The sequence below is a fragment of the Lepisma saccharinum genome, chromosome 6, assembly GCF_977018435.1.
Source record: "Lepisma saccharinum chromosome 6, izLepSacc3.1, whole genome shotgun sequence".
Lineage (NCBI taxonomy): Eukaryota > Metazoa > Arthropoda > Insecta > Zygentoma > Lepismatidae > Lepisma > Lepisma saccharinum.
In genome coordinates this window covers 86,661,967-86,679,128 of record NC_139234.1, presented here as the reverse complement: position 1 = coordinate 86,679,128, position 17,162 = coordinate 86,661,967, and the positions used below count along the sequence as shown (strand labels likewise).

At 39.0% G+C, this 17,162-nt stretch overlaps 1 protein-coding gene across 1 annotated transcript in view; it reads right to left on the bottom strand.

Moving 5' to 3' along the window:
- The window catches only part of LOC145989146 (ras-related and estrogen-regulated growth inhibitor-like), a 309,491-nt gene that overhangs the window by 63,250 nt on the left and 229,079 nt on the right, over window positions 1-17,162 (bottom strand). The window contains exons 5-6 of the mRNA XM_083124437.1: window positions 3,859-4,002; window positions 593-602 (exon numbers count right to left, since the gene is read on the bottom strand). Coding sequence (XP_082980563.1) covers window positions 593-602; window positions 3,859-4,002 — 154 coding nt within the window. The remainder of the gene's footprint in view (window positions 1-592; window positions 603-3,858; window positions 4,003-17,162) is intronic.

Here is a 17,162-nt window from a genome sequence, read left to right as displayed (position 1 = left end):
ATTCTACTGTTTTAAGAGTCGAGATAATTCTATTATTTATGAAGAAGCCTGTTCCAAAATTTGCATACATACACAAGTAGTAAATTTACGTCATGGAGCAGTTAGTTCAGTTGTCAGTGAGACACGACGTCTCGTTCACATCAACGCTGTTTACAAAGGTAAAGGAAATGCAAAAATTTGAACAAGAGAGCAGTGGTGTAAAATATTTTTTTTTCCAATCAGAACAAAAATGTATAGTCTATGCATTGATTCTGGACGCTAGTTAATTTTTTGCACCTCTTCAAAAAAACATCGTTGGAGATGAATGTACAGAAGCAACATTGGTATGTGCGTTTATTCAGAAAACTGTGAAAGTTTTAACATCTATGAACAATTCTGTAATTCGACTTTTGGAAAGAGTCACGCCCTTATGTAAAGTGTAAAGTGTTTTTTCTTGTTTTAAAGTTACTTTTCTGTCATTGGCTGAATGTGAAAATGAGTATTGGAAGATCCATGCTCGAAACTCTTTTGCTTTCAACTTCGCCACTGGAATAATCGTATTTTTTTAAGTATATAGACGAGTGGTTAACAAATCGACAGCCAGTACATTCACTTATACCAGACTTATACTTAAAAAAAAATTGTACACTAATTCATACCCGTTTGCTATAAAGATGTCAAAAATGAGAGGGTCACGAACAGTTTTAACGCCAAGAAGTTTGAAAATCAAGATCAAGAATCACCGTTTTAGAAATGAACCTGTTTTGCTACACCTTGCCCTATGTACTGATAAGATTTTTCTTGAGATTAGTTTCCAACAAGTAACGCATTCGGTTTTATCATTTTTACGAGTGAAACTTGTCGATTCCATTTTTTAATACGATTTCACACAAATCAAAAGTCAAGTAAGAAAACGATAGAATTTGCATGTATGTCACTTATAGAGAATTTCTCGGGGACAACAAGCAACAAGTAGACGTATCTCGGAAACGGCGAGAGATATCGCGATAATAACTCGAAACTCTCCCCAAATACCCACCTGTCGATTTCGAGACTCCAGAATACGTATACTAAGTTTGAAGGTCCTGAAGTCAAGGGGGCTCAACTGCCGATTTTTTTTTATAAGTCACAACTTTCGAATGGACGATCGCAGAGACGTGGGGTTTCTTGCGTTAACATCGTCCCGCTGTCTGGAAGAAATTCAAAATGGCGACAGATCTCAAACGGTTGCACAATCAGTCAAAAAAAAATCTGTTTACAAATTAGCAAAGACGTGCATACGTAGTTTAGATTAGTCCTTAAAAGACTTAAAAACACATCGTAAAGGGCCCAGGGCACCCCTCGAACACGTCGAGAAAAGGACCCATGAGGTTTGAACACATCGTGAAAAGTCGTGGGCCCCACAAAATACATCGTAGAAGATTACTCTGAGGGCCCTTCGTACTTACGATGAAATTCGTACTTAGGATGGAGTAGAACAGACCTTTTTCATGTACGTACTTATGATGACTTTGAACCGTTCTTTCTCCACGTACGTATCAGAAGTAGGTGAAAGCTCATACCGTTTCCAACTACGAGTGAACGATCGTAAAAAGAATAATAATAGTAGGTTAAGTTATATCACGTAAGATCGTAAGAAAGAAAAAGCACACAACCAAAAAACAACACTTGCAGGTTAACTTAGCCCGTAAAAGGTCGTAAAAAAGTGAATAGGTTAAGTTGTATCACGCAAGATCGTGGCATACCTACAAGGTATGAGGTGGAGAAAACCGAGATGCGATGAAAATTGTACTGGAACGTCGTCGAACGCCATAAAATCCACAAAAAAATCCTCATAATATGATACAACTGGAGCTAAATGCATAGAAATAGGGGATATCTACTAAGTATGCCGCAGAAACAACTAATATACACTACTTCGCTCTTCTGCCACTTTTGAAGATGGATTGCGATAAGATGGAATGAATGAAATTACAATCACAAGTACATATGGACTGTGCACAAAACAAACTCTTACAGTGGATTATACGTGCTGTGAATCCAGGCACCAGAGTTTCGTAGATCTAAAAAACTCCTCCCCGCGTGTATTACGTGGAAGAGAAGTCGGCAGTTTAGTGTCTTGAGCGAAGTTCACCCCTTGAACTCCACCTACCCACTCAATATCAGAATCTGTACAGTCAGTATCAACACCAAAGTACCTGAAGGCAATATTCTCCCACCAATTTGATTACTTGGCCCAACTCCATCATCCTATTCCAGAAGTACTTGTTATACATATGTCAGAATCACACATTCATCGGTCTTAGTAGCCACTTTAACATTATAACATCACAAAAATCACATAGTCAGTACCCAAATAGCACAGTGAGCTTACTTCATGCTTGAAACAAGCTTCCCATGTAAAGTTAACAAGATTGCTGCAAACATATAATGACAAGCTGTAGGCCTGCATGAGGTTTAAATTAAACCAACTGTCAAAATTACTTCTCCATATACGGAATCATCTTCTTTAACATTTTTGCTAGCATCAATCCTATGTAAATGTTTCCAAAAATCTTATAGCAGATAGATAGTACTATACACGGAAGCATTTCATGTAAAATTTCTGTAAGCTTTTGAGATTACAATAACACAGCACGAAAGGCAGGTCAAGCTGCACCATCTATGTTGGGTACACGGGGTTGATAATTGAAACAAGTAATTTATTCTTCCTTGCGTGTACTGTATACGTTGTAAAGTATGTATTTAAACAGCGCCATGTCTTTGTACCTAAAACCTTTTTATATGAAACGTTATTACTCTCGTTGAATAGTTATTGGCTTTTAAACATGTGAAGTGATACATTGTTTACATCTCACGCGGCCGCCATTACATCTGCACTCGTGACCTAGAGGTCGCTTCTGATTGGCTGTGTTACGAAAAATGCTACGGAAATAGGACTGATTCTATCCTTGAGAAATGGTTGAAATATACCACGGCATCTGAAATCCAATAAGATTTCTTACACTACATGGCACCATTTTGATCATGGCATACATGTTAAAGAAAATGCTTGCAGCTAAAGCAAGCTTTACAGTAAACTTCACCTGACAAGCTTGTCACAGAAAGCTCCATGCTTGATAAAGGCTTGCCGTATCCAACTGCTCTTGACAAGGTACAAGCAAACTTCCTCAAGCTGCTTACCATAAGTGTTCGTGCTATATGGGTAACCACTCGTCTCCCCCATCCCCCCACCGCGCGATAAGTTTAGCCGTCGGAATGGCAACTCAGCATTCTGGGAAGCTTAGTAATGTACAGAATACTTCAAAAGTCGCGCAATCCAAATTTTGAGAGATATTTACAACAGGTTTTCATCATTCTAATGACTCATCCATTGAGATATGTTTCATGTTAACATTAAAGTTTAATCCATACAGAAAATTATATAAATAATTAAATGGAGAGCGTTAAAAATTCCCAGAATGCCATGTTGGGTGAGAAGAATATGTATGAAATTATAGAAGGGTCATAATTAGACGTCTGATCACTGATGCCATATTAATCTCTTATTTTGGCACCAAATTTGGTCATTCCATGGATTTGCACGGGCTATTATATAGGTTAGGTAATAAAGTACCATTTTAGAGGCACATAAACATATCACTAGCAGTTCTAGGAAGAGGGCCATGAAGGAAAAATATGCTTTCTTCAATGCTGCGAATTCTGGAAAATTACTTTATAGAAATTTTGATGGATTAGTCATCTAAGGCTGAAAAAATGATGTGATGTGATTAAAATATAGTTTACATTTGGTGTAAAGAGGAATGCATATCCTTGTACCTCATAACATCTCTAGAGAATGTTCTGAATATACTTACCCAACATCGTGAGTGGCGAAACGGCTGAGCGGGAGTTGCTTCCGATGACCCTGATGGCGTCGGGGCTCACCTGGTCGCTGTGCAGGTCGCTCGTCGACCTCTTCAGCTTCGGGAACTTGTTGTGGACTCTCCAGAACCTCAGCACGTCACGGAACACCGACCACACCTGCCGAGAGGAAAATTGATTCATTTGCTTTATCTTACTTCCCTTTTGACCCACTTTTGGCTAATTTGCGAAGATGGGGTTGAGTGATGATATGATGGAATTTATGAATGGACACTCACAAATATCCATGCCCAGGCCTGGATTCGAACCCGGAACCCCTGGCGTTGTAGCGCGATGTACTAACCACTCCGCCACGGGGGCTGGTCCGAGAGTAAAAATTGGATGCTCTACATTGTAATACGACTCAGAAACCAATACAGCTTCGGTAAGTTGTTGTGGACTCTACATAACCTCAGTACGTCACGCAACCCTGACCACACCTACCGAGAGGGAGAACTGAATGCTCTACATTGCAATAAGACTCAGAAACTAATAGAGCTTATGGAACTAGTTGGCCACCCTCCCGAACACCAGCACTTCACGTAATACCGAACACACCTGCCGAGAGGAAGAACTGTCCACACCTGCTGAGAGGATGAACTGGATGTTCTACATTGTGATATGACCCAGAAACCAAGACAGCTTCGGGAACTTGTTGCGGACTCTCCAGAACCTCAGCACGTCACGGAACACCGAACATACCTGCCGAGAGGAGGAACTGGATGCTCTACTTTGTAATACACGGAACACTGATCACACCTGCCGAGGGGATGAAGTTGATGTTCTACATTGTAATACGACTCAGAAACGAATACATCTTCGGGAACTTCAACAACGTAGAATTTGTGAAACGTGTTTGTGAAGAAGTGAAGATTGCTGTGCAGGCACCTGAAATGATGAAAATTATGGTGGACTCGATAGTCGAAGCAGTGACAAAATCAGTGCTTCAAAGTCTGGAGGAAACATTAAACTTTAACGTTGAAGAAATGCACAGCATGAAGGATGAACTCAAGAAGAAGGATGAGGAACTCCGAGGGCTCAGGGACAAATTGGACGACTTAGAGCAGTACCAGAGAAGGAACTCCATCCGGATATTCGGTATTCCCGAAACTTCCAACGAGAATACCGACAACAAAGCAACCGCCTTGTTTGAAGAGCAACTGGGCATCAAAATCCAGCATGGTGATATTTGCAGAAGCCACAGGGTAGGAGGACAGAAGAACGGAGGTAAGCCAAGAGCCATTCTTGTTAAATTTACTAGTTACCGTGCGAGAGCAAGTGTGTTTCGAAATAAACGGAAACTGAAGGGTTCTAATATCACCATCACAGAAGATCTCTGCCGCGCACGTCTCGAGCTTCTGAAACTGGCGACGAGCAAATACCATTACAAGAACTGTTGGACCCAAGATGGGAATATCGTAATAAACATTGGAAACGTGAAGCACTTCATCACTTGCAGAAAGCAATTAGATGAACTTTGAACGCTTACCGGGAAGATGTGAGTGATCCGTAAACTTTATCATTTTTTAAAATCTCTTTTACCTTTCATAACATAAAATTTAAATTTCACATTACTCTTATAATTTTTATTTATCGGGAACACATTTAGTCTTAAGTTGTAGCTTCTAAATGTTTAAGTTTATCTTTTCTTTGATATATACGTGTTTTGCTTCTTTTATTATTGTTTACTACTTTCAATATTTTAATCGCAACTGCATAATTTTACAGTTTAGTTTCGTAAATGTGAGATACGTTCTTGTACATAAGCAAAGTTTAATTGTTAGTAAATCAAAAAAACATATTCATAAGTTTCTAATGATCAAAAGTACCGTAAAAAGCAGAAAACTTTTATTTGTGCTTGTATTTGTAACCTTTATGCATCTGCGGATAAATGTAGTGAGTTTGCAACCTCTCTCTGCTCTGCAACCCTCCAGAAGTTACTTCTACCGTTATGCCTCCAACAGAACCTACCACCCCCCTTGAAATGAACTCCACTGCTCTAGGGCATGTCCTCCGTCGCACTCTCGCCGATGACAAAAGAACCGGCTGCTCCCTGGGTCTCAAAATAGCAAATGTAAACGTCAGGTCATTATTCCCCAAACTTCAGGAAATATGCATCGAAATTACAGAGAAACAGATTGACATTCTTGTTATAACAGAAACGTGGTTAACTTGCAATATAACGGATAATGCATTGAAAATTCCAGGTTATGACTTAATACGCTCTGATCGCCATTACAGCATGGGTGGGGGTGTCTGCATATATGCACGGGAGGGACTAAAACTGCATCCGTTGTCTTTCGAAATCGAAGGAGAGTTTGACGTTGAGTACCTTGCAGCTACGGTTGAAATAAAAAAGGAACGTCTCGGTATTTGTGCCGTATACAGGCCTAAGCGTATTCCATATACACAGTTGTCAATTTTAGAAGATATATTGACCGAAATGTATCCCTTAGTTAATGACCTTGTTATAGCTGGAGATTTCAACATTAATTTCTTACATCCAGACTGTGCTGACGTCGTTTACATTCAAAATTTGTTTAATCAATTTCAATTAACGCAAATAATCAATAAACCGACCAGAATAACCTCCACGACTAAGTCATTAATTGATCTGACGTTTGTCAGCAACATGCAAAATGTAATCCAACATGGTGTCGGTGAGCCAGTCAGCAATAGCGATCATAGAATGACCCACGTTGTACTTGCGTATACCAAACCAGAAAGCGTGAACAGAATTATATACCACAGAAAATACGGTGATATTGATTATGATAAATTCGTGAAGGATGCAGAAAAATTAACTGGGGAAAAATATATAACACCGATAACTTGGATATGAAAGTAGAGTATTTCAATGTCAACTTACTTGATCTCTTTGACAAGCACGCGCCAGTTCGTAAAACACGAGTTCGTAACAAACGTATGCCGTGGATTACATCGAATGTGAAGCTGTTGATGAAACTAAGGGACAATGCGTTTCGTAAATTCAAGCGAATCGCAACTGAATCTGCATGGAAAGAATACAAAGAATTGAGAAATTTCACGACATCCGTTATTCGGCAAGAAAAAAAGTGTTATTTTGAGCATAACATCAATAAAACACCAAGACAACCAAAGCATTTATGGAAGCAGCTGAAATCTGTAGGCATTGGCTCAAATAAAAATGATCTCCCCTCCACGTTTGACAATGCGAACGAGATAAATGAACACTTTATTAATTCAATTGATAGTCTAAATATTGACCAACGTCTGATATCTCAAGAATGTTTAAAATTTAGTAACCAAAAGTTTAATAATATGCTTCCCGAATTTGCTTTTAAAAAAGTGGATGGCTATACTGTAAGAAAATGTTTGTACGAAATCAAGTCTACTGCTATTGGTGCAGATGGAATATCAACTACGATGCTGAAGTTATCGCTACCTTTCATTTTGCCTATTATCACACATATTATTAACTTTTCGCTCGAGAAATCCGTATTTCCCAGGAAATGGAAAGAAGCTTTGATAACACCACTCCCTAAGACGACCCGACCAACTAATGTAAACGACCTTCGACCTATTAGTGTTCTGCCTGTGTGTTCAAAACTACTAGAAAAAATAATCTATAAACAGACATTTAGCTTCGTTGCCCAAAACAATATTCTTCCACCCTCACAGTCAGGATTTCGGCCGGCACACAGCACTGCTACGGCTTTGCTGAAAGTCACAAATGACATCCTCCAGGCTATGGATAAGAAATTCCTCACTGCATTAATATTATTGGACCTGTCCAAAGCATTTGATACGGTACAACATAAATTACTGCTCAGTAAACTGAAATATTACAGTTTTTCACAATCTACCCTTAACTGGTATTTTTCATATCTAAGTAACCGAAATCAACGTGTAAAACTGTCGCCTACTTTATTATCTAATAATTTATATATTTCATCTGGTGTTCCACAAGGATCTATACTAGGTCCCTTATTGTTTACGATTTATATTGCAGACCTACCCTCAGTTGTCAAATACTGTAACGTACATTCATATGCTGATGACACTCAACTAACCAAATCATTCAATCCAACAGAAATTGCCATAAGTATTGAATACATAAGTAATGATTTGGGTGCGATAAAAACATGGTGTGATGCAAATGGCCTAAAAATTAATGCTAATAAGTCATGTTATACATTTATTGGAACTCGAAATGCTATTGGTTCGGTCGAGCACACTAATACAACAATTAAAATAAATGATGATGTCATACCTAGAGATCAAGTAGTTAAAAGTCTTGGACTGATATTTGACACTCGACTATCATGGAGTGAGCATATTAGCCGCCAAATCAATAAATCATTTGGAACACTTAGATTCTTGTTTAAATTTAAAAAACTATTATCTTCAGAAATCAAGCAGCGATTAGTTGAAACACTTATATATCCATTTCTCGACTATTGTGACGTAGTGTACTCTAATAGAATAAATAAAACTTTACAAGCAAAGATTCAAAAATGCCAAAATGCGTGCATGCGGTTCATATTTTGCATCCCGAGACGTGAACATATTTTACCTTCCATAAATAATAAGAATATCCTCAATATGTACCGTAGGCGGCTACTGCACACATATTGCCTTATACATAAAATTATTACATCTGGCAAGCCGTCGTATCTGGCAGACATGTTGATCCCTCGCACCAGTATTCACAGCCACCATACAAGAAATAATTTCAAATTTAACCTTCCACTCTGCAACACACAGGCATATCAGTCGTCGTTTTCATATGTTGCTGCAAAAATATGGAGTGCCCTACCTAAGAGCATGTCGAGCATATCGAAAATACAAACTTTCCGAAATGAAGTAAAGAATTTTCTTTTGGCAGAGCAGAGATTGTGTTCAAATACTATGATGTAACTTGTATGTTTATATTATGTATTTTGTCTACATGTTTTTTTATTTTTATTTATTTTTCATTCATTTTATTTTATTTTTATGTAGTTGTCTTTTCACAATTTTTGTATCATTTTATTCATACATTTATTACAATTATTTTATCAACAGATTTTGTAACTAAATCATACAGTTTATTGCACACTGTATTAATTCTGTAATAACGTATGTATAAGAAATGTAAATTTAAATGTAATCGATGACACGGGTTAGGTGGCAGAACAGCCTCAGGCTGAACCTCGCCCACGTAAATAAAGAATTTGAATTTGAATTTGAATTTGACTCTCCAGAACCTCAGCACGTGAAGAAACACTGACCACACCTGCTGAGAAGAAGAAGTGGATCCTCTACATTTTAATAAAATTGATTGATTGATTTGCTTTATTTTACTTCCCTTTTTGTGCCACTTTTGGGTAATTTGCGACGATAGGGATGAGTGATGTTATGATGAAATTGATGAATGGATACTCACAAACATCCATGCCCAGGCCAGGATTCGAACCCGGTATCCCTTGCGCCGTAGTGCAATGTGCTAACCACTCCGCCACAGGGGCCGGCTCATTTTTATACGAGTCACAAACCAAAATGCTTAGTTCGGTTTTTTAGTAATGTATACAGAGAGACAACAAACAAAAGAACATTCGGTCAGTGTCTTCCCCTTCGTCCTTTCAACTCGGGACATAAGGGGCGCGTTCCGAAAGTCTCACGATTTTAACACGTTAAATGAGTTATGGCAACTGGCCGTTCTACAAGTGGTTTCGTGAGGTTCGTTATGCCATTCCAAAAGTCGCTTTTAGTGCGTTTCGTGCGAGAATGAGATTCACCAAACGCGTGGACTCTGAGGTCAGTTAATGGCTATAAAATCGTCTGTCAGTTGCAGAAACACGGGAAAACATGTGCTGAACCAAAAAGCACAGACCAAAAAACCTCTGAAAACTGCACAAACCGCTTGACTGTTAGGATGAAGAGAGCGAGTGAAACGTTTTTGATATATAAGTGTAGAAATTGCAATGTGACAGTTTTTTTTTTAATTAGCGTAACGGGTTCCCCTGATTAGAGAAAAGTAGCAAGCCAGAAGCAATAACCTCCTTCGTGGGCGGTTACTCTCTCAAGCATTCAAAGAATGCCAGTAGTAAATCAATCCTCCTGGTTGATTGGAATTAAGTTGCTGATCAACTAGTATTAGGGAGCAATAATCAGGTGGTGGACTCTTCATAACGGGCGAAGTAGGGTCTTTTGCTTTGGATCGAGGAACGAGAAACATCGGGTAGCTTGAGCGAGCCTGCATAGCGCAATTCTAAGAGTCTTCTCCGAGGAACTCTACATCACCGAAGTGTTGTGCCATTTTCATGTGTGAACAGTAACCTCTCGCCCATTACCATCAAGTTATCTGCCAAGAACGAGTGCTCACCAGTGAGGATGAATGAATGATAAAACTACATCACCCAAGCATAATGGTTAAGATTCTTGGTTTGTTCCCACGAACCTCACAGTTCATTACGTTAGAATCTACAATAGTATGAAATCCTGTCATAAAGCATACATTCTTGGTGAATGTTTATCTTATTTTTTCAAATTTCGTATCAAAAGTATTTGAAGCTTGTGCAATAAACATCAATTTTCGAGAATTTATTTTAATGGTAATGCGGACATGCAGGCAGATGTTGGGCCAGAGCAAAGCATATGATACGTATGGTTTCGTGAAAGTCCTGGAGTTAGGGGATAGAACAGCCGCAGGCCGAACCTCGCCCTTTAATAATGGAAAATTGAAATTGAAATTGAAAGTGAAATTCGCATAAATATTCAAGTTAATGATACAAATTGTTAAGATTTTTCTATAAAAGGAATGTACATAATAATTGGTCAAATTATGGGTATACAGAGATGAACAGCTAACTTATTACTTGTGTTAGTGGTAAAGGTATACGTCATTTGGTAGTTCATTGTTATTAACACTGATATATGCAGTACAAGTAATTTACGCTAATATAGCAGCCCCTTTATTGTTCGCCATTGTTAAATATTCCAAACAAAACACAGTCGATGTCGTTCCAAAAGTGTTAAAAATAACTACTTTCATCAAGTTAACGAGGCCAGATACTTTCGTTCCATTCGTGCGTTTCCTTATGACTTTTGGGACGCATCCAAGGAAGCGTGCTTCACTGTACAGTGGTGGGAAAAAGTTCTTCCCCATAAGACTTTTATGGCAGTAAATAATGCCGGAATTGTAGGCAACACACATTGCACGTTTAGGTGATCGGGTGATTCTGTCTGTCTCAAGAGAAACTCGTCTTTCATGCAAAAGCCAACAGGGACAGGAAATGTACGAAAGTCACGTGACTTGTCAGGTGGAATGGTGTTCGTCAGAAAATCGCCTTTCTCAAACCATGTCGCAGAACCGACAAGAGCTACACGTTATATCTCCGAAAATGAATCGCCTAAAAACATTGAACGAAACGCTAAAACAATTCTTGCCTTAATTACATAGGCTACTATACTATATGTGCCGCAGTAGCTCAGTCGTTAGGGCGTTTTATTACCATGCGAGAGATCTTGGTTCGATCAAAGACGGGGTAGAATTGGGATTTTGTCAACCTGTTCAAACTGCTCCGGTGCTCACCCAGCGTCGTATAAAGTGGGTACCTGGAGAAAACTCTAGGAAAGGGGACGGGGGTAAGGCGGCGTTGTGCTGATCACATCATCCCCACAATCGGCCTGATGAAGAAAGCTTGGTGCTCTAACTCCATACCCCCTACACGCCTTCATGGCTTGGTGCAAGCACAAGGTAGCACTTTTTTAATTTACTATACACATCCCGATTTTGTCGGAACAGAACTTCCCAATCTCTACGTGGGCTTTCTTCCAAGTTCCGTAGGGATGTGAATAGGCTCCAAATTTTCTTGAAACAGTTCATACATGTTATATTTCCTTATAAGAACAACAGCCGATATCCTTTGTGTGCGTGTGTGTTGGTGGGGGGGGGTATAATCCAAATATGTGAGGTGATCCTTTTCCCACTACTCCATTCTCAGAAATAAATCTCAGTTCCACACACTGAAAATGTAGCACTTTCTACATCTTAGCAAGCAAATATATAGTAGCAAAGTAATGTGTGGAAAGAGAAAAATTAACGAATTTTAACGGCACTCTGGATATTTCGTAGTTTTTTTTCCAATTTGGACAGACATTCATAATATTCATCAACAATTACAATACTGACTAAAGAATAGCTTAGTCGTTCTGCTACTTTCAATTCTTCATTACCGTAGTCACTATAACTCTCTCTTTCTCTCTCTTAACCTTCCCGATGGCGCGCCTTGTAATCAAGGAGTCCCCGGTTCGATACCCGGCGCAGACCCATAGTGGTTCGGATCCCATTTTAAACTGTAGATGCAGTCTCGATTAACCTAACTGTGCATAAAGTGGACTTAAAATACCAAATGAAAATAAAAATCAAAATCACCGTAACTCTCTACAAAGCCAGAGGACCCAGGTTCGAAACCTGTTGAGGCTTAGATGTAGCATTACATTCGTATCATTACCCATCATCTTCATCGTCACGATTATCGCAAGAGGTAAAAATGAGACACAAAATAAGCCAAACAGATGCTTGGAATCAATCTGAATATTGGTTACGTTGGATGCGTGGAAGAATTGCCTTAAAAATCACTTCCTGTGATGTAATAGGGTTTTTGATTAGAGACCATTTGTATAATACATGTCGTTGTTGCGAACAATAAGTAGTTTCACGTTCACCACACTCTTCGGTTTAAGGAAGAAGGATCTCTAAATTTCCGCTTTCACATGTCAATGAAACTTTAACATAATTTGAGGTTAGGTCACCAAAGAGATTTACATATTGTTATGATATCTTTTAAACGTCACGAAATCTAATTCCAATAGAATATGATAGTACTCCTTACGTTCCTGAAAATGTTCACCATTAGTCTGGCGAAAAAAAAGTGACGAAGATTTCCGTGTTTCCTTGAGCAAAGGCAAGGCGCCTGCTTGTAGCAAGCAAGCACTAACTGCTTTGATCAGTGACCTTCACTGCCAGAGTGACTCACAGCAGGCCTGCGCTCGTTCCAGTGTGCGTATAAAAAGGGTATTTTATTTCGTTCGTTCAAATCCACAGTTATATCAAGCTAACATTTTAATATTTTCGTAAAATATGTAGTAAACAAGTTGTATACATTATGGTCTTCCAGAGTGTTGTTGCCTGCTATTTACACGCGGGAGATGAGGGTGTTGTGAACATTTCTGAACCCAAAGGTCGAGCACGAAGGAAAAGTTGTGTAAGCATTGGAGGTAAAAACAAGGTAATAGAAGTTGAAGGAAATGCTGGAATAAATTATATCAGTAATTGAGTAAAAGCAGTTTTCATCACACATAGGGCTATCAGATCACTCTTCAGCGGAAAGTAGCACAAATTGTGTCAAAATGTTGGACACGAATGCATTTGCAGTAAATATAATAGGTTACTAGGACATCTTAGCTTATAACGTGAATATGACACATATTCAGCTCAAAAATTAATGTTTTAGTGAATGGTTATGTTCAAAATTCCTCAACTGCTAATTAATAACACGGCCGTATGTGATTTGAACTTGTGTATGCAAGACAGAACTTCTTTCGTCGAGAAGGGGCCAGGAATTCAGGAAGGAAAGAGTTCACTGTTTATGTAATTTCTGGAATGAAACTTGTTACTTCGAACAAATTACCGACACTTATAGTATCGATAAAACTTCACAAAGTAAGCATTTTGATACACATATCCGGACTTTTCCAGATCTTGAAAATCGGGACGTAATTTTTGAGCTGGTATTGTAATTGTTTTTCAAAACATCCAGTAGCAACCATGCACACTCTTTGATTTAAGCATACTTCTGCAAGGAACCACGTTATATCAGACTCCCCGCAGATTTTCTGTTTCTCCATCTAATTTGAAGTTACGTGATGCCCAAAATACGTATAAGACATTTGTGATTTCTTTCAAATTCCTTCCGGAGGCCACACACAACTATAAAATCTCGGACACGTCCGGAAATAAGATTGCTTCTTATAACCTCTTTATATTTTCTTATTTAGCGTCGTCTTTCTTTATCCTTTTGCTAATCGCGACGGTAAGGATGAGTGATATGATGAAATTGATGAAGGGGCATTCACAAAGAACACCCATACGCACGATGGGATTCGAACCCAGGACATCAGACATCGTGCGGATTGTGCTAACCACTCCTTTACGGAAGGATTTCTTATAACACTAATCCTTCTACAAGCATTTTTCCTATCTTTGACTACACACAAAAGATAAAGAACAATCTAAATAAACAGGTGCCAGTTAACACTCTAACCGTAAAAAAAACATATGCATGTGAAAATGCAAAATAATATTAATTTTTTAGGTAGTTGTGATTTATTATTGTATTTGTTCATTCAATAAATAACCTGAAATTTTATTTTACAGAATCTGTTATTCGAATGGAATACAACACATCATAATTATTTAACGTAGTCCCCCTCAAGTTCAATGCAGCTGTGCCAGCGCCCCACAAGCCTCCCTATTCCAATTCTTTTGGGCATGTGCGTAACCAGTCATGCACTGCTGCCTGGACGTCTTCATCATCCTCGAACCTTGAGCCACTAAGAGCGTCTTTAAGTGGACCAAAAATGTGATAATCTGAAGGTGCCAGATCCGGGGAATACGGGGGTAGGGTAAGCAGATAATCTTTAGGTCGTTGATGGTAGATAATGTGACTCTAGCAGTGTGTGGTCTCGCGTTGTCATGCAGTAACGGGACGCCACTGGACACCAGACCACGTCGCTTCTTCAAAATTTCTGGTTTCAAATTTTCACGCATAAGGTTTGCGTATGTCACACTGTTTACATTTTGACCTCTAGGCATGTAATGTTCAAGAATTGTTCCCTTATGATCTCAAAACAAAGTCAACATGACCTTACCAGCACTTCTTTCAGCTCGCACCTTCTTGGGTCTTGGAGATGAAGAATGTCGCCACTCCATTGTAGCCCGCTTTCGTTCAGGTTCGTAAAAATGTACCCAACTTTCATCTCCCGTGACAATATGGTGAAGCCTCGTACTGTCGCAAAAGCTCCCAGCATTCGCATGTCTTTCATTTCTGGTGTTAAATGTTTTGGAACCCACCTCGCACACACTTTCTTGAACATCAGTACGTCATGAACAATATGGTGGTCTGATCCGACACTAACGCTCATCTTTGATGCAATCTCACTCACCGTAATACGCCTGTTTTCCCGTATCAACTAGTCAACTCTCGCAATGTTGTTCTCCGTGACTGCAGAGACAGAGAGTCCTGGACGTGGCGAATCTTGGACACTTGTTACACCCTGTTTGAACTTCGCTGCCCACTCGTACACTTGTGTTCGACTCAAACAGCTTTCACCATATTGCACTGCCATCCGACGGTGAATTTCGATTGGTTTCAACCCTTCAGCTAACAGAAATCTAATGACACTTCGCTGCTCCAAGTTGGTGCAAACCTGCAAGGGTGCGGCCATCTTGTTTTATGCTGATTCCCAGCACCCAGTTCGCGAGGCAGGCGTCCCAAGCCCATCTGTTAATAGTTCTAGGACACCACCACAAAATAACTAAAAAAAAAAAACATGGGCGTATTCTCGATTTTTTATACAACTTTTCCGGTTATATATTGAATGTACCTATCTATATATTAAAGAAATATATTAGTGACAAAATGACGGAAGTAGAGGAACATCTCCAATGAAACACTCATGCCTTACGATTATTTGTATTTCTTGCCGAACAAGGTTCCAAGTTCGAGTTACGACCAAAATAGGTTCATTGTGTATGTTCATTCATGTCTTTAATGTCTTTTAATTTAACTTCGGAGGAAGAAAACTCAGGTAATTACTAATGAAAACAATAATAAAACAAATTTGATCTTAAAGCCCTGGCTTTGCGCTGCATATTCCATCACGGGGACTGACACTTTACGTAGATGTAGACACACTTCGTACAATTTGATGATATGTAATGGATGTGCAGCCATTTAACTGAACACTCCAAAATTCCCAATTTATTACTAAATTCTAAATTATCTTAATATCACATAGTTTACCTATTCATAATATGCGCCTCTTTGGTGCACTTTGTGGATTGTTTAGTTGGTTGGTTGTTTTAATTAATGTTGCATTAATCGACATCAGGTTAATCGCAGCAGGCAAACTGGAGGGAAATGACAATGAAGCAGAACGAGGGGGCCCTTGGTTCCCGATTAATGAAACTTTGTCTACATGGAACTGAGTCGCTACGGGAAATTGCTGGAAATGTCATTTATTAATTTCTTAATTTTGATTTTTTTATATTTCCTTTCTAGCTATTGCGTCAACAAAGGCGATGAGGATGATTAATGAAGCTATGAAATGGATGTTAGGACATGATGATCCATGCATTAGTCAAAATTCTAAGTTGGGACTAATGAATATCCATTCGTCTTGGAATTTGTCAAATATTTGTTTCTAACTCCAATCTTTTTCAAGGACTTCTGGGTTGACAGGATGTGTGTCGTGCGATGATGATTCGATGAAAACCACCACTTCAGTGAACTCTCTTGACAATGTCTCTAATATCAGTAAAGAGAACATTTCCTTAGGGGTAGCTGTTGTTAAGAAACCAATATCTGAAACTTTTTCTGGTGGTCTCACGGCACCCAGCTGTTGTTTGTTATGGTTGGGCCTGGGGGTATGACTCACACTGCTGTCAATATCAATCGTTCCCAAGAAGCCAGGTTCACCAGACAAACCTAAGCAACAATTTTGTTATTTGGGTTGCATAGACAACAGGCTTTAAGATATTACGAGATCGTAGGTCTCGTGGCCCAAGAACTAATTTTTCTGACTGTACTCCCCCCCTTCACGCTCGAGTACCTTGCTTTGTTCACGGAGTTGTGCAGAGGTCTTTTTGCTTGTGATCCAACTATAGTAATAAAATTGATATAAATAAATATAACACTATGAACCAACTAAACCTTCCAATGTAACTAATATTTCTGATCTCCTTAAATATATTCTGCTTGTCAACTATGGAGAGTACATACTCCTGACATGATAAATGGTTGCTATTTTCCTGCTCAGTGGAAGGATGCGTTAAGTAGACGACATTCGATCTCTACACCAAAGTTTCCGGGTTCGAATTTGCGTGGTCGGAGGTCTTCTTTGTTGAGTCCCTTCATCAATTTCGCCAATCATGTACATCGTGCCGATTAGTCAGAAGTGGCATAAATAACAAAACTGAAAACCAAAATACAAATAGAAGCAAATGAAAAGAAATGCATAGTGATATACTCGAA